Source organism: Podarcis liolepis (assembly GCF_965112155.1).
Source record: "Podarcis liolepis genome assembly, chromosome: 2".
NCBI lineage: Eukaryota > Metazoa > Chordata > Lepidosauria > Squamata > Lacertidae > Podarcis > Podarcis liolepis.
In genome coordinates, this window is record NC_139555.1 from 107,191,914 (window position 1) to 107,209,938 (window position 18,025).

The 18,025-nt window shown below is 48.3% G+C and overlaps 2 protein-coding genes across 3 annotated transcripts; both read right to left on the reverse strand.

The window, feature by feature from the left end:
- Positions 1 to 1,183: 1,183 nt before the first annotated feature.
- Positions 1,184 to 5,973, reverse strand: LOC310701282 (uncharacterized protein). The gene is made up of 3 exons (XM_083491941.1): positions 5,867 to 5,973; positions 4,582 to 4,677; positions 1,184 to 4,138 (listed from the first exon to the last, which is right to left on the reverse strand). The coding sequence occupies exons 1-3, from the start codon at positions 5,952 to 5,954 to the stop codon at positions 2,241 to 2,243; spliced, it is 2,082 nt and encodes a 693-aa protein (XP_083348067.1). The 5' UTR covers positions 5,955 to 5,973; the 3' UTR covers positions 1,184 to 2,240.
- A 3,113-nt stretch (positions 5,974 to 9,086) lies between these two features.
- LOC310701528 (uncharacterized protein) lies at positions 9,087 to 15,506 on the reverse strand. 2 transcript variants are annotated; one of them, XM_083492546.1, is made up of 6 exons: positions 15,482 to 15,506; positions 13,945 to 14,385; positions 13,093 to 13,222; positions 12,346 to 12,431; positions 12,195 to 12,240; positions 9,087 to 10,187 (listed from the first exon to the last, which is right to left on the reverse strand). In XM_083492546.1, the coding sequence occupies exons 2-6, from the start codon at positions 14,359 to 14,361 to the stop codon at positions 9,292 to 9,294; spliced, it is 1,575 nt and encodes a 524-aa protein (XP_083348672.1). In that variant the 5' UTR covers positions 14,362 to 14,385; positions 15,482 to 15,506; the 3' UTR covers positions 9,087 to 9,291. The 2 variants fall into 2 exon arrangements, with proteins under 2 accessions (XP_083348672.1, XP_083348671.1); XM_083492545.1 differs by lacking the exon at positions 15,482 to 15,506 and adding an exon at positions 14,735 to 15,011.
- Positions 15,507 to 18,025: the final 2,519 nt, after the last annotated feature.

Below are 18,025 nucleotides of genomic sequence, written 5' to 3' on the forward strand. Positions count from 1 at the left end.
GTTGGAACACCTGGGGCTCCATCCCATGCTTTCACCTACTCCCTGTTCTCAGATTTCCAAATTACGCACTTCTCCGACACCACTAGGGCTGAACAACAACAAAACAAAAATGCTCTTAAAAAAATAATAGTGCAACGTGCCGACACACTGCTCTGGGTAATTTCTTTTAACCACTCACGCAAAACCTTTGTGTGTATATCCATTTGCAGGCATCATTCCACATATAGTGGGACCTCGGATTACAGACGCTTCAGGTTACAGACTCCGCTAACCCAGAAATAGTACCTCGGGTTAAGAACTTTGCTTCAGGATGAGAACAGAAATTGCTCAGCGGCAGCGGGAGGCCCCATTAGCTAAAATGGTACCTCAGGTTAAGAACAGTTTCAGGTTACTGGAGTAAATATATGAACTATTTGAAAAGTAATTGTGACGAACAGATTACGCTAGTAGGATTGCAAGAAGTTTTGTAAAGTGGATTATTTGAAATACTGCAAGAAAGACTATGAAGAGAATTATTAGTTAAGGATAACTAAATGTAATATAGAAATTAAGAAATGCAGAATAAGTGATAAAGAACAGAAAATCATCAGAGGTGTTGACGGAAGTCTAAAATATTGTATAAGATGAGAAGATATGCTGTATGTTGGAACTGATATGTATGTATGTATGTATATATATATATATGTGTGTGTGTGTGTGTGTGTGTGTGTGTGTGTGTGTGTAGTTTCAGGTTAAGAATGGACCTCCAGAACGAATTGTTCTTAACCCGAGGTACCACTGTATTTCAAAACCGAATCAAACTTTGGGGGAAGCCGTGACTGTTTAAAGTGACATATAGTGCTTTCAAGGTATGGAAAGGTAAGGAGCACATGTCCCTTTGATGGTACAACCCAGTTAGCAATACAGTGGTACCTTGGTTCTCAAACGCCTTGGTACTCAAACCTCTTGGTTCCCAAACACCGAAAACCCTGAAGTAAGTGTTCCGGTTTTTGAACATTTTTTAGAAGCCAAACGCCCAATGCGGCTGTTGGCTATTGTTTCCAGGGCGCCTGCACCAATCAGAAGCTGCGCCTTGGTTTTCGAACATTTCGGAAGTCAAACGGACTTCCGGAATGAATTAAGTTTGGCACTTTTGTTTTAGCTATTTGTTTTGCTTTTTTGTTTTTGAGGCTTTTTCGGTTAATTTGTTTTTGTGACTATGTGGAACCCAGTTCAGCTTACTGATTATGTGGCTGCGGAAATGGATAAAAGCCCCCCATCCAAACAATGGCTATCATCAGTGCAGGTAAGGAATTTAAAAAAATATTTTTTTTATATCATCTGCAACACTTATTTATTTTACAATGCAGTACATTGATTATTGCTTTCATTTTATGGATCAGTGGTTTCGTTAGAGAGTAAAATTCATGTTAAACTGCTGTTTTAGGGGTTGTTTTTAAAAGTCTGGAATGGATTAATTAATTTTGCATTTCTATGGGAAAGTGCGCCTTGGTTTTGGAAAGCTTTAGTTTTGGAACGGATTTCCAGAATGGATTAAGTTTGAGAACCAAGGTACCACTGTACTCCTATTTTTTCTTTGCTTGTGTCCTCTTGGATCTTCTTCATTCTAGGGTGTCAGTGGTTTAATCTGTGGAGGGAGAGGGTCGTTCTGAAAGTTGGACACGACATGTTTCCAGCCTCTGCCACACTCTGTGACACAGCTGAGTCCAATGAGACCCCCCTGGCAACCAGAACCTGAAATTGCAATACGAATAATTCAGTGGATCCCACTTCCTTCCCCGTGTCACGCAACTTTGGCTCCTCAGCCCAACTTCAGCTCTTTAACTAGGAGTAAGAAACTTTAGCCAAGCCACGCCCACCTGCCAATCACCAGGTGTCATATATGACGTCACATGCAGGCACATAAAAAGACAGCTGGGTAGGGCCATAAACGGCTTCTGAAGCAGCAAAGATCAGTTGGTTGGCAGTACCTCAAAGCACAGCACAGGGTCCCTTGCAAAGAGCTCTGTGTGGTGCTTTGACGTGCCAACAATCAACTGAGTGCTGGGCCTTCAAAGCACAGCATCCTGTGATGTGGGCCCTGCTCACCGGTCACATTTGGCCCATGGAGGTGTGGGGAGGCAAGGCAGATACGGACCAGCTACAGTTGGTTTACTGGGTAAGGGGGAAGTATTTAAGTGTTTCTGTGTGTGAACAGCAGAAGGGGAAGCAAAATGGGAATGAGATTTGCACAGCATCGATCAAGGGGGGTTAGTAGTGGGCATGTGAGCAACTGGCTGAGTCCAGCTTCTGGCAGGGGCTGTCAAACTCTCGGCCTCTTGCCCCAAACCGTTTCCCCCTATGGTCCTCCATGCATCACCAGCAGATTTGGCCACCCACGGGAAAGGGCCAACGGGATCTAGTGGAGACGACCAGACTTCCTGCTGCTCCAGCGGGACCCTCCTTTCGCCGTCCCCTTCCCACCATTCGGGCACAGCCGTTGCCAGCGATGCATCGTCTTGGTTGCTCTGTGGCGGGCATTGGTCTTCGGAGACCGCGTGAGCACGCTGGTGCCGGTTGCGGTGGGAGCTGCGGCCGAAGCACTTCCCGCAGTAGGCGCACGGAAAGGGCTTCTCTCCGGTGTGCGAGAGCCGGTGGCGGTCGAAGTGCGAGCTCCAAGCAAAGCCCTTGCCGCAGACATCGCACTGGTAGGGCTTCTCTCCGCGGTGCAACCGGCGGTGACGTTCAAGCACCGCCGCGCTGCTGAACCCTTTCCCACATTCGGGGCAGCGGTGAGGCTTGGACTTGACGTCGTGGAGGCGCCGGTGGGTGGCCAGTGTGGCACCGACGGCAAAGGTCTTGCCGCACTCCCCGCAGCCGTGGGGCCGGGCCCCGGTGTGGATGCGCCGGTGCCTCTCCAAGTGGGAACCCACCGTGAACCCCTGGCCGCAGTCCCCGCACTCGTAGGGCTTCTCCCCGGTGTGGATACGCCGGTGCCGCTCCAAGTGCGAGCTCCACCCGAAGCTTTTGTCGCAGTCGGGACACTGGTGAGGTTTCCTGCCAGTGTGGCTGAGCTGGTGTTTGGCCAGAGAGGCAGGGTCCCGGAAGCTGCGGGCGCACTCTGGGCAGGAGTGCGGCCTGCTGTTGCTGTGGGCGCGTTGGTGCTTGAGGAGGGCGGAGCACCAGCTAAACCGCCGCCCACATTCCGGGCACTGGTAGGGCTTTTCCCCTGTGTGGACGCGCTGGTGTTTGAGCAGGTTAGAGCTCTGGCTGAAGCGTTTCCCGCAGACGGTGCACGGATAGGGCCGCGCCTCGGCCTCAGCCTCCTGTTCCTCCGCCGCCTCTGCATCCTCGTGCTCCAGAGGGGTCTGGGTGGCTTTGTGCTTGAAGCGCTGAGGCTGAGTGATGTGGTTGACCCGCTTGCCGCAATCCGCGCATTTTGAGGGCGGCGCCTCCTCGGGCAGAGCTGCCCCGGCGTGCGTTCGCCTGTGGCGATCCAGGTGCGAGCTCCAGGCAAACGCCCGCCCACACTCGGGACACTTGTAGGGCTTCTCGCCGGTGTGGATCCGCCGGTGCCTCTCCAGGTGGGAGCTCCAGGCAAAGCTCTTGCCGCAGTCGGCGCACACGTGGGGCTTCTCTCCGGCGTGGCTCTTGCGGTGCCGGTCCAGGGCCGCCGGCTCGCTGAAGCACTTCCCGCACTCGGGACAGCGGTTGGGCTTCTCTCCCCCCGGCGCGTGGGTCCGCTGGTGGGTCAGCAGCGTGGAGCTGACGCTGAAGCTCTTCCCGCAGTCAGAGCAGTGGTACGGCCGCTCCCCTGTGTGGGTTCTCTGGTGGATCGTCAGGTCGGAGCGCTGGATGAAGCCCTTGCCACACTGCTCGCACTCATAGGGCTTCTCTCCCGTGTGGATCTTCTGGTGTTTCACCAAGGCAGACTTGTGGCTGAAGGTTTTGCCACACTGGAGGCAGTTGTTGGGGTTGTGGAGGGCGGCAGGAGGAGGGGGCGGGGATGAAGGCGGAGCGGGCGGCAGGGGGCTCTCAGCCAGGATGCTACTGTTCAGATCAACACCCCTGGGACTCTCGGAGTCTTCTGCTGCTGGCTCCACCTCTTTGGGGTCCTTCTGTGCAGGAAGATTCTCTTCCTCCATGTTGCCACCAATGGCTGGAGAGACAGGAAGAGGAAAAAGGAGGAGCCAGTTACACAAAGAGGCCTGAATATAGGTTTGATGAGGTGTTCCACAGGGCAGGCACCACCACCGAGAAGGCCCTCTGCCTGGTTCCCTGTAACCTCACTTCTTGGAGTGAGAGAACCACCAGAAGGCCCTCGGAGCTGGACCTAAGTGTACTCAGGAACTATGTTCCACTTCTAACATCACTTCTCCTTTTCTGCCGCGAGCCCCCACCCCTTGACTGCCTGTGAACCCCACTCTCACGTCCTCTGCCAGCCAGCCAGCTGCGGTCTATGCACTGGAGCAAAATATATGGAGTCTGGCTCTCTGCCTTTAAGCTCCCTGTGTGATTCAGCCCCAGTGCGTGGAAGGCAGGACTGGCAGGGCTTATTCTGAATATCTGTAGCAAAGTATTTTAGGAAAGCCCATGACTCACCTGGAAGGATGACTCCCGGGTCCTGGAGGTCAAAGGTTGTCGCCTCATCTCCTTGTTCCAATCGCGATAGCAAGTCAGGCTTGGACAGTGGAAATTCTTCTCAATTGAAAAGAGGTTGAAAAGATGGGGGCAGGGGGAGGAAGAGGAGGGAATGCAGTTTTAGTTCAGCTTATAAATCATCCACCGCCACCCATATCTCAACTATTTTTAGGCCAATGTGGGCAGGACCTCCCGCTAAACCTATGGGTGATTTGAAATAGATCAGTAAGCGTTGTTGACTCCCCATGTTTTAACAGCAGCAACAAACCCACCACCCACCCCAGTATTTGGCTTCTGAAACTAAGAATGTTTGGGCGAGGAGCAGGGAGACCAATAATTATTTTTTATATATAAAGATTTTGAGCTCAGTGTCGATACTGAAAGCAGAATATCAATCTGAACTGTGGAAACCCTCCCTGTTTACTCAATGTTCAGGGAACTGAACTTTGAACCTGTTTATTCTCATGCCATATTTGTGTGTTCACTATGCAAGCTTAGAATTCCTGAAAGTCTCATCTCTTCTCCTTTTCTTTTAAAAGAAGCCTGGGCTCTCACGGCTGCAAAGAACTGGAAATTCTCCAGTGAATGAGTCTGTGTAACTTGAAAGCTGGCACACAAGCAGAAATCATTGCTGTACCAATTTAGCACTTCTTACTTTTAAGCTGACAGCAGCAATTACACCAAGCAACAAAATCATAAACGTTTTGGCACATCTCTTCTCACTCCTGCCGCCACCCCGATATAAATATGAACATTCCCGTATACAAAATGGAGTTCATCTCCCCAGATGGCATGCAGAGAGGGCACCACTCCCTTAGCAAGACTCTGTGAAGATGTGTGCCAACCCCCTGAACCCCCACCCCACCCCTGAAATCTGGGCTTTTGGGGGGAAATCTGAATTTGAAAATAACCTGGGGAATTTTCCTATGCAAATTAGGGTGATCTGCATAAGGCTAATTTCCATCAGAACCATTTTCAGCTTGCATCGGAAAACGTTCCAAAGCCCTAGAGAGTGATCTCGATTAGCATGCACATTTTATTTGTATTTAGTAAACAAAGCTGAGCAGTTTGACGATTGCCTAATATTGCATCTGTAATTAGTTTTCACGATTGAACTTATGAAACAGAAGACTTTCTGCAGAAGGAAAAAACACACGTTTTGGAGGTTTTCTGCTTCACGTCACTGGCTTCCCCCTGTAAAAGTTTATGGGTGGAGGAGAGGAGGAGGCAGTCAACATCGTCCTACCAAGTGCCATCAGCGTCTCGTAGCTCTCCTGCATGACGTCGTGGTACAAGGCCTTCTGCCGGGGATCCAGCAGCACATACTGCTCCATTGCCACCAGCAGCCGCAGCTCAGACAGATCGCAGCCTCTGGAAGAACAAGCAGCAGGTCCCATTGGCCAAACTCCAGGCAAAGGAAGAACTGGAGCAGGGCTGGATTTAGGTTTGATGAGGCCCTAAGCTACTGAAGGTAATGGGGCCCTTTATATGCCCAGCTGTCATTTGTCAGCAGCAAATTGTCACTGTTTTTTGTGTTGAATATATGCTATATGAGGGACGCGGGTGGCGCTGTGGGTTAAACCACAGAGCCTAGGACTTGCCGATCAGAAGGTCAGTGGTTCGAATCCCCGCGACGGGGTGAGCTCCCGTTGCTCGGTCCCTGCTCCTGCCCACTTAGCAGTTCGAAAGCACGTCAAAGTGCAAGTAGATAAATAGGTACCTTCTGGCGGGAAGGTAAAACGGCGTTTCCGTGCACTGCTCTGGTTCGCCAGAAGCGGCTTAGTCATGCTGGCCACATGACCCGGAAGCTGTACGCCGGCTCCCTCGGCCAATAAAGCGAGATAAGCGCCGCAACCCCAGAGTCGGTCACGACTGGACCTAATGGTCAGGGGTCCCTTTACCTTTACCCTATATGCTATATGGTAATCGATGGACCTAATAGGTATCTAAAGCCATTTGCACATAACAAATAGGAGCTTACACAACACAAAACATTGTTGCTGTATGTAGATTTTATTTCATTTGCTTTTTCTCTTATATTTTGGAAATGTACATCCAGTTGTTGTTTTTCCTTTTTGGGGGGGGCCCCAAGAGAGTGGGGCCCTAAGCTATAGCTTGTTTAGTTTATACGTAAATCCGGCACTGAACTGGAGGTTATGGGCAACAGTAAGCAAATGATGACTTGATTTCACGATAGACATTTTAGACTGGATTTTATTGCAAACTGTCTCAGGTGCCTTTGCTGCGAGAGGGTGAGCAATACCTTTGAATGGGTGGGTGTATATATGTATTTGTCTTATTTCATAAAATTTATACATTGCTTCATTGTAAAAACAAAACAAAAAACAAAACCCCAAAACAAAATAAAACGATACAAGTTTTGGTAAAAACAACTACTGAAAACATTTCTTAAAGAATTAAAATCCGCCTGTAAGCTAAAAACACATATAAAAATCTCACCAATCTCGGTAGCCTTGCCTGAGGAAAAAAAGTCCTTAGCAGGCGCCGAAAAGAGCACAATGGAAGTACTTGCTTGATATCAAACCAGCAGAGAGTTCCAAAGTATAGGTGCTACCACACTAAAATATCTAATTATTACAAATGCAGTATTTCTGTGGCACCTGTGGCAGTGCCCGTTCCGCAGATGGAAGCAGCTAAGTTGGCATATTTGGGGTCAGGTGAGCTCAGAAGTCAACTGCTCCTAATAAGCTATTGAGGGCTTTATACACCAATAATAACACCTTGAATTTGGCTCGGTAGTGATAAATAGATATACTGCATGCTCATACATCCTCATTCTTTTCTCATGGGGGGGAAGGAACCTCTTCAGTTTCATGACACAAACAGGTAGCTCACCTGCTTCTGTCACCATCCCTTACTACCTTTCCACTTTTCTTCCCCTGTCAGGACTCAGGGATTCGTTTAACTGCCCTGCAGCCAAACATAATATAATATAAATAGGATCTTCTCTGTCTCGCCTTCTTGTGACACTATTTTTTTTTTAAAAAAATCTTCCTCCCCTAACACACCTGTGAAGTTGTTAAAAGCTCGGGGCCGGGAGGAGGAAGGAGCAACCTTCTCACGTGGCTGTCAAAAGAACAACAGAAAATCTCCTGTGCTGAAATAAAACAGATGTAATCCCTAGCGGAAATGCTGCTGTCAAATAAGGATGTGTTTTGGGCTGTGCTTTGAGGGCTATGTTTAAATTTAAAAACGCTGAAGGATATAACTGCAGGGTTTCCCCTAAGGTCCCCCCCATTTTCTGGTGGTGCTCGGTTTGGTTTCTGAATCCCACACCCCAACAAAACGCGCTGTGTCGTTTTGCAGCACACGCCAGAGCAAGCATCCAAATAAACCGGTGCTTCTTGCAAGTGGGGTTTTTCGCCGCACAAACGCATCGTCGAGTGGGGGGAAGCTGTGGAAAATAGGGTCCCCCCCCCTCGAAAACGCAAACATGTCTGCTGTTTTTTAAGTGTCCCCCTTCGCTGCTCTCCCTGTTGATCAGATGCAGAGATTGATCTCTGAGGGAAAATCCCCCTCTGCCTTGTGTTTGCTGCGTAAAAACCAGCGCCACCACCGCGCCTCGTTTGGAAAGGGAGGTTTTAAAATGGAGGCTTTAAAACAAGAAAAAGACTCTTTTCTCTCCGTCTCTCCCTTGAACACAACTGCTCCGTTTTCCCGATCTCTTCTGGGTTACCTGGAGTCTCCGGCTGCTGAAGGGTTAAGCGCTGCGAGCGGCGCCCGCGGCTGCTGCGCCACGAGGCTGAGCCCGGCCAGCGGCAGTTCTCCCTCCGGTCGGCCGCCCGGCCGAACGCCCTGCTTCGCCAGGAGCAGCAGCTGCGGCTGCCTGGTCGCTACGGGGGAACCCGCCGCAGCTGGGGTGACCTAGGAAGCTCAGCCCCCTGATATCCTGGGTGGGAAAGAGTAGAGAGCTTGGGAAAGGCAGGGAGCGAGATCCCCTCCCTCAGCTGTAGCCAGAGCCCTCTGGTGGTCGTGCCTGCGACGCCTCTTCCTCGCCTGCTCTCCTTGCGTCAGCCAGATCATTCCCCTCCAAAAAGAGAGTTAAAAGTGGTCTCCCAAATACTGTGCTGACTTTTAAAGCCCTAAATCGCTTCGGCCCTTTATACCTGATGGAGCGTCTCCATCCCCATCGTTTAGCCCGGACCCTGAGGTCCACCTCCGAGGGTCTTCTGGCAGTTCCCTCACTGCAAGAAGTGACGTTACAGGGAACCAGGCAGAGGGGCCTTCTCGTTAGTGGCACCTGCCCTGTGGAACGCCCTCCCACCAGATGTCAAGGAGATAAAAGAACTACACAACTTTTGGAAGACATCTGAAGGCAGCCCTGTATAGGGAGGTTTTTAACGTTTGATGTTTTCATATGTGTTGTAAGTTGCCCAGAGTGGCTGGGGCACCCTAGCCAGATGGGCGGAGTATACATAATAAAATTATTGTTGTTGTTATTGTTGTTATTATTTTTATTATGCAATACCTACATGGTTTGTAAGAAACATGAAAGATCCATAAAAAAAGAAGCGGGCACATGCATTCAAATCAAAGCTTTTCCAAACCACATAGTCATTTACAAAAAGACACATCTGCCAAAAGGCACAAAATGCAAAAAGAACCTAGACTTGAAAGCTCTTCCACACAGAGGACATTTTTGCAATTGCCCTAAGAGTGGACTCTCTCATTATGTTGAACAAGACCTGAACGTGTAATGAAGCCTTTGCCACAGTCGAAGCACTGATGGGGTCGCTCGCCTGTGTGGGTTCTATAGTGATAGACGAGTTTCATGCGCTGATTAAATCTTTTCCCGCAGTCAGGACACTGGAATGGCTTCTCTCCAGTGTGAAGTCTCTGGTGCTGGGTCAGGGATGATTTCACTCTGAAGCTCTTGCCACAATGGGGGCACTGGTAAGGCTTCTCCCCTGTGTGGATCCTCTGGTGATGAACAAGAGTTGACCGGGCTTGGAAGCTCTTGCCGCACTCATGGCATTTGTGGGGCCTGTTGGCTGTGTGACTCATCCGATGCCGATCAAGGCTTGATTTGCAAGCGAAACTTCCCCCACAGTCCTTGCAAGTATATGATCTTTCTCTTGTGGTAGAGGCAACATGTTTAAAGAGGACTGAGCTATTGCTTAAGGTGTTTTCAGAGGGATTCAGTTCAGTGAAGATCTCTGAGTGGCCTACAAAGTCAGAGCTGAAGGGGGGCCATTTTTCACATTCAAGCCACATGTAGGACGTTTTTCCTCTGGCGTCCCTTTTCTCATACCCTGATGTGCTTGTGTATGTTTCCCCAGGCCAAGTAGAAGTGTAGTCAACCACTTCTTGTTCGGTTTGTAAGTGGATCTGTGGATCGTGGTTTTCTTTCAAATTGCTTCCAAAATGAAATGCGTTTTCCTCTTCCTTCCATGGGTGGCTTCCTTGCTGATCGCTTTGCTGTGGCCGGTACCAGCTCACATTATCTTCTTCTTCCTTAATAGGCCAGGAAGGAATCTCATTCCCTTCGTCTTTAGGATCATCCTGCCAAAACTCGCTTTCTGAATTTATTTCCACCGTATTGATTTCTGGAACAACAACAACAACAAAATAGCATTCTCCCATTGGACATTCTTGCATCGCAGGCAATTGGCTTAGATGATCATCAGGGTCCCTTCCCATTCTATAATTCTATGACCCATGAAGCTGAAAGTTGGGAGATTCAGGACAGACAAAAAAAAAGTACTTATTCACACAATGTACAGTTCAGACTATGGAATCTGCTCTCCCCAAGAGGTAGTGAAGGCCACCAAACTGGACAGCTTTAAAAGAGGATGTTATGTACTGAGTTGAATAGGATCCAAAATGCAGCAGTCTGATTGGTCCTGGAACAATAGGATTCAGAATGCAGCAGTCTGATTGGTCCACAGGAGCCACCCAATCCAGCTCCAGGTGGAAGCGAATCCGCAACCTGATTGGCCCTACAGGAGAATCCTGGAATTAGCCAATCACGTGGGGTCCATTGTGTAAATAATGTATATAAAGCAGACATTCTGGGGGAACTTCCATTCCTCCTCACCACTATGAGCTGAATAAAGAGCATGAAATCCACTCTCAACTCCGAGTACATTTCAGAGGATTAGCCAAATTCATGGAGGACAGCGCTATTGATGATAACAATAGCTAGGTTCTGCCTCCACTGTTGGAGGAAATATGCCAGTTGGTGGGGATCACAAATTGGAGATTGCTGTTGCAATCAGGTCCTGCGTGCCTCTTTTCTTATGGGCATCTGTTTGGTCACTGCAGGGAAAGAGGATGGAAGACTTTGCCCTTTGAGCATTGTGGTTCTCCAAGTCCTCCAGCAGAATCCTTTCCTCTTCCCTTAAAACTGCAAATTCCGGGGACTGAACCTCAGCCCTCCTGCCCAGCACATGTGCCCCCAACCGATACACTGTCCCCCTCGCAGTGCATTGAAGACAACATGCGTCAGTGACAAAGGAGCAGAATATGATGCCTCTGAGTCTCTAAAGCCAAGAGATGGCCCTACATAACACAGGGGAAATACTGCTGAGCCAGAGGTGGCTGGTGGGTCGGAAGGCAGGGAGCCCGATCAGTAGGCGGAGCCAAGGAGAGGCGGAGCCAACTCATTCCAGTGGGGTCTCCCCATTCTCCTCCATGCTAAATTCTACAAGGGAAATTCAGACTTAGGCAGGGGAAGCTGGCAGGCACTGCTGCCCTTCTAAGTCCGAAGGCAAACACATGGCGGTGTGTGTGTGTGTGTGTGTGTGCGTGTGTGTGTGTGAGATGGAGGGCAGGCTGTAATTGGTGGGGCAGTGCCTCCTCCACCCTAATGGACCAGCCCCCAATGATTCAGAGCCCTCCAAGCTCCCTCTGTTGATCCTTTATGAAGCAGCCCTATATTTCTTCTGCATCAAAGAGAGTGCCATAGGTGGTATCTTTTATTTTTATTATTTTCCTGACCCTTCACTGTAAGATCCCACGGTGGATTCTTACAATATAAAGATAAGGTAAAGGTAAAGGGACCCCTGACCATTAGGTCCGGACTCTGGGGTTGTGGCGCTCATCTCACTTTATTGGCCGAGGGAGCCGGCGTACAGCTTCCGGGTCATATGGCCAGCATGACTAAGCCATTTCTGGCAAACCAGAGCAGCGCACGGAAACGCCGTTTACCTTCCTGCTGGAGCTGTACCTATTTATCTCCTTGCACAGGCATGCTTTTGAATTGTTAGGTTGGCAGGGGCAGGGACCAAGCAACGGGAGCTCACCCTGTTGCGGGGATTCGAACTGCCGACCTTCTGATCGGCAAGCCCTAGTTAAACCACAGAGCCACCCACGTCTTTTATTTTTGTTATTTTCCTGACCCTTCACTGAAAGATCCCAGGGTGGGGTCCAACAATATAAAGATGCAATATTCAAATCCGTTAACAGCAACCTGCAAAGCTTACCGCTTGCTTTGTTTGCAAAATGTCATTGCTTTGTTTTTCAATTGAGGATCTGTTTGCTGCCCTGGGCTCTCTGGGGCAGAAGGGAGAATTATAAATTCACTAACTAGGTAAGTAACTAAAATAATTTACCTGGATCGGCAACAGTGCAAGTTGAGACTGGATGTATGGATTCAGGCTGTTAAGGTCAAAAAGAAAGTGAGTGAGTGACAAGCACCCCTTGCAATTCCTCATTTATCTCCTCTCCCAAATCCCTTCCCTCTTTTCCCCAAGGTTTGCTCACCTGTATGGATGCTAGGATCCCTGTTTCAGACTTCTTAAGACTGGCAGCTTTTGTTTGTGATGTGTTGCTGTCTGACAGCTGAAGCACTGAAAAAGCAATGGTGATCTGTAAAAGAAATGCTTCACAGGCAACTGAATTCTACCTTTTGGCTCAGGAGACCCCAATCCAGGTTGCATAAAGGTAAAGGTAAAGGGACCCCTGACCATTAGGTCCAGTCGTGACCAACTCTGGGGTTGCGGCGCTCATCTCGCTTTATTGGCCGAGGGAGCCGGTGTACAGCTTCCGGGTCATGTGGCCAGCATGACTAAGCCGCTTCTGGCGAACCAGAGCAGCGCATGGAAACGCCATTTACCTTCCCACCGGAGCGGTACCTATTTATCTACTTGCACTTTGAGGTGCTTTCGAACTGCTAGGTTGGCAGGAGCAGGGACCGAGCAACGGGAGCTCACCCCGTCGCGGGGATTCGAACCGCCGACCTTCTGATTGGCAAGTCCTAGGCTCTGTGGTTTAACCCACAGTGCCACCTGCGTCCCTAATCCAGGTTGCCTATCGGTTAGCAATTAAGGGACATGACAAAGCGAGCGGTTACTCAGCTGATGAGTATGTGTATAAGAGAGAAAGAATAATTGTTTTATGCATGATATGTAATCCACATCTCAACTTGGCGAAAACGTATGCATCAACAAATCCTCCTTCACTGGCTCAGTTGTTTGCATCCAGCAACAAAGGGAAGGCAAGAGATCTTACCCATTGATGATGATCCGCTCTCATCACTCTCCTCCATGACTTTCCAGTAAAGGGTCTTTTGCCCCGGGTTCACTGAAGTCTGCTCACTTTTGGATAAAGACGTCGATGGCTCATCAAAATTCACTGGCAGCTGAAAAATGTTCACACCTAAAGATTTGTTTGCTGTATAGTCACAATAGTGTCATAAAGAATCAAAGTTCAGATTCCTGAAAACGAGAGGCAGGTTTTTGTCGTTGTAGTTGGAACACATTTCTGGAGCTTGCGGTTTTGCAGAGAGTTTATGTGAGGCTTATAGCGGCGAGAAGGAAAAAATATTTTCATTTCCCACCAGCTTTAACCAGAGCAAAATTTCTGACCCACATTGTCTAGCACAGGTGTGGACAACCTTTGACCCTCCATATCAGTGTTTCCCAAAGTTGGGTCTCCGGCTGTTTTTTTTTGGATTACAGTTCCCATCATCCCTAACCACTGGTCTTGCTAGCTAGGGATGATGGGAGTTGCAGTCCAAAAACAGCCAAAGACCCAAGCTTGGGAAAAGATGCTCCAGATCATGGGTGTAGCCAAGGAGGAGGGGGAACTGCCCACCCTAGATCAAGTAAAACAATAGAAATAACTAACTGACCAATCACATCGGTTCTGCCCCCCCTAATGAAAAATCCACGCTCCAGAACTACAACCTCCATCATCCCTGGCTATTGGTCATGCTTGTTGGGGCTGATGGGAGTTGTAGTTCATCAACATCTGGAGGATCAAAGGTTCCTCACATCTGGCCTAGCCCAATACGGGTAGACAGTATTATAGATTTTGAATAACCAGAATTAGTCATTGCACAAATCCTTCAGCATTCCTCACCTCCACGACGACTTCAGCTGGTTCTTGCTGTTGCAGGGCCGCCTCCACCATGCGAGCAATCTCTTTGCTGCTGCTGCTGCTGCCTGGCCCTCTAGTTCTCAGGCAAACTTGCATCTCCTCTGGAAGCAGAGACAAGAATTGTTCCAGGACGATCATATCCACAATCTGTTCCTTGGTGCGTTCTTGAGGGCGCAGCCATCGATGAGCAGCATCGTTCAGGCGGGACAGCGTCCCCAGAGGAGTTTCTCCATGCGGGACAATGCTCTGGCGGAACATCTGCCGATGAGATTCCTGGCTGGCCGCAGGAGTGCCAACTTGGTCCGCCATCTTGGATGGGGGACGTGACCGAGGAAACTTTCCAGGGGAGAGAGAGGCTGGAAGGAAAATCTGGCTGCTCAGAGGCCCAGCTAGAGCCATCGTTGTCCCAAGGAAAGTCTTATCCTATGAAATAAGAGATTACAGAGTGTCTTGAAGTCCTCCTGAAATCCCAGTGTGTGACACAATATTCACAATCAGAAATTTACCTCAGTTCCCCAGAAACGCTAACTGCTACACATATTTCCATCTTCCTTTGAAGGATGAAGCGGTATATAAACGACCTTAATAAATACATTTTAAAAAGCGAGTGTGTGTAAAAAATCTGTTTTTTATTCCTGTCTTGACCTCAGCCCTTCACCTGAAGGATATTGTTCTCTTATGAAAAGGAGATGTCAACAGATACATAGCTTTCCAAAGGCAAATGGCTGAACTCCTGTGCTGCACAATTTGCATAACAATTGAAGATACTCACTTTATAATGCATTGTATGAACGGCCATTTAGTTCTCTTTGCTTCTTATTGCCTTAAGGGGATTGCCTCTAAGGAGGGGAGACAACGTCTGGGAGGCAGATAACTGCCATGACTACCCTGTTGTACCAGGAGATGTAAAGGATCACAGCGCTTTACTTTGCATTAAGAGAGATAAAGAATCTTGTGGCACCTACTTCAAAATCAGTATTTAGGCCAGCCAAATGTCACAAAATAATGGTCAAGTTTTCAGGTTCTCCAGAACTCTGCCTCAGCCTAATAGTTTACTATTAGCGAGGAGAGAGGAGAAAAAAAGTTGGCGGGTAATGAAGCTATGGATTCTGCATTTTCAAAAATTTCTAAAGTTTATTTGATTTGATTTTTTGCTTTAAATGACAATGGCTTTATTAAGCCCACTTGGTTTTAAATTAGTCTATGGATTTTAGCAGTACCGGCTCCAACCATTTGATTTGTATAGCGCTTGGGGAGCTCTTTGATCAAGTGGTTTATAAATCTCCTAAATAGAGGGGCACAGATTTACAGCTTTCCTTTAGCCTTGAGTGAATTATTTCTGACCTGCATAAACAAGCATAAGCTTTGGAAACAGGGCGAGTGAATTAATTTCTCATCATATAAAGGATCTGGAGCAAACGGAAAGAAAGAAACGACAGGTGTTTGTTGTTGTCGTCCCATCCCCTGTCCCCCCCATGGTACAAAATCTTTTATCTATGTTTGTTCCATCGATTCTTACCTGGAGCAAGAAGTTCAGAGGAATCCTGAGCAGGGGGTTCACCTGCTGATCTCTCTACTGCAGGAGGCTCTGGGAAAGTCTTCCCCCTTCTCACACAATCCCATGAAACTAGCATCCAGGTCTAAGGAAGGACTAATCAACTAGAGGTACAGCCTCTTAAATAAAACTCCTTTCATTCTAGCCTGGTAACACAACCCCCATGCACTGCCCTCTGGTGGGGAGAAACTTAAATGACCCCCCTACCTGACTAGGATCACCTCTTCTGTTAAGGAAGTAGGTTAGTCATCTGACTGTGGAGATGGTGGGAGCCCGGGCTCCTTTTGTGCCTTTAACAGTAGCTTGAGCTGAGAAAGAAAAATCAGCAGGGGGGGCTTTCCATAGCAGAGTCAAACCCAGCCCCTGAATCAATCTGCTGCTCCTCCTGACCAGAGGAAAGAAGCTGGAACATTAACTATGACAATCTTTCCCCAACGTGGCGCCACCCAGATGTTTCGAACTACAACTCCCAGTGCCCCTGATGGGAGTTGCAGCCCGAAACATCTGGACTGTGTCAGGTTCGGGAAGGCTTCATGGTGACACTGAGTGCTGGAGGGGCAAACAGTTTGCTTATTTCCCTCTTCCCTCCCCATCCCCTTTATTCAATTTGCATCATGCCAGTTTCTAACAACAACAACAACAACAACAACAATAATAATTTATTTATACCCTGCCCATCTGGCTGGGTTTCCCCGGCCACTCTGGGTGGCTTCCAACAAAATATTAAAATACAGTAATCCATCAAACATTAAAAGCTTCCCTAAAACACGGCTGCCTTCAGATGTCTTCTAAAAGTCTAGTTGTAGTTGTTCTATTTGACATCTGATGGGAGGTTGTTCCACAGGGTGGGCGCCACTACCAGGAAGGCCCTCTGCCTGATTCCCTGTAACTTGGCTTCTCGCAGTGAGGGAACCGCCAGAAGACCCTCGGCATTGGACCTCAGTGTCTGGGCAGAATGATGGGGGTGGAGACACTCCTTCAGATATACTGAACTGAGGCTGTTTAGGCCTTTAAAGGGCAGCACCAACACTTTGAATTGTGCTCAGAAATGTACTGGGAGCCAATATAGGTCTTTCAAGACTGGTGTTATGTGGTCTCGGCGGCCGCTCCCAGTCACCAGTCTAGCTGCCGCATTTCTATCCCACTTTCCCAAATCTTATATTTCTATCCCAATTTCCCTCCAAGGAGCTAGGTTAGGTTAGGTTAGATTGAGAAGCAGGGGTTGGCCCCAAGCGAGCTTCACAGTGGACGAGTGTTCATGAATTGGCAGGACAACAGGGAGGAGGAAGGGGTGTAGCCACAATTGGCACACACCAGGGCAAGGTGGAGGAGAGGTGGGTGGGGTAGCTGGAATGTACTCACAGGGCGGCAGAAGATGGCGAAGGGCTGAGAGTCAGCGCCCAGGAATCAGAGACAAAGGGGCCCCTGTCTCCACGAACTCGGCCAGCTCCAAGGCACAGGGAGCGGTGGGCGGGTGCTCTAGGAGGCTGAATCAGGCAAGGACCCACAGCCCAGCTCCCTAGCTAGCCAGGTGGAGCTTGTTAGCTCTGGGAAGTGTGTGATTCCTCAGCTGGAGTAAGCTTGGAACAGGGGAGGGCCACCTGTTCCTCATCAAGCCCCAATGCTGCAATCAGCTTGCAAAATACAAAAGGGAAGCTGCGCCTGCTCAACCGCCCATGTTGATGGATCTCAGCTTAGATGTTCCAGGAGTGCTACGGAACTGTACTTTTTGGGAATGTAGACACCTCTAGGTACTTGCTGCCAGGTATAATTAGGCATTTGAATCCAGGTCTCCTCAGGTCCCCAGGCGGGATCCTCAAATGAATATACACCACAAGCTTTCTAATTGGACTTTAATTTTTTTTATACGATATTTATTAAAGTTTTTAAGGTATTACAATAAAAAAGAAAAGAGAAAAAAAGAAAAAAAGAGAAAAAGTACAAGAAAAATACAAAATAAAAATACAAGAAAAAATACAGAATAAAAACAGTTAAGAACACCTTAATTTTCCGTTGCATATTTTTCTTACACTTATTTCCCCGGACCTCCTCATACCTCTCTTTTTTGTATTCCACTTCAATTTGTTAGTTCAGCAAATCCTTGCCATTAAGCTTTTGCCCATTTATGAACCTTTTTTTCATGTCTCTTAAAGCATTACAGCTGGAAACCACTTAATTTCTATCCAACATCATTCTAACATTCATTAATTTTACAATATTTCTGTAAATAGTCTTTGAATTTCTTCCAATCTTCTTTCACCGACTCTTGTCCCTGGTCTCGGATTCTGCCAGTCATTTCTGCCAAGCTTTCTAATTGGACTTTAAGGCAATGTTGTTGTTTTTCTGGGGATGTTCAAGGGAACACAGTGCCAGCACCTCCCCCCCCCAAAGGAAAGCTTTAAATCAGGCATGGCCAAACTTGGCCCTCCAGATGTTTTGGGACTACAATTCCCATCATCCCTGATCACTGGTCCCGCTAGCTAGGGATCATGGGAGTTGTAGGCCAAA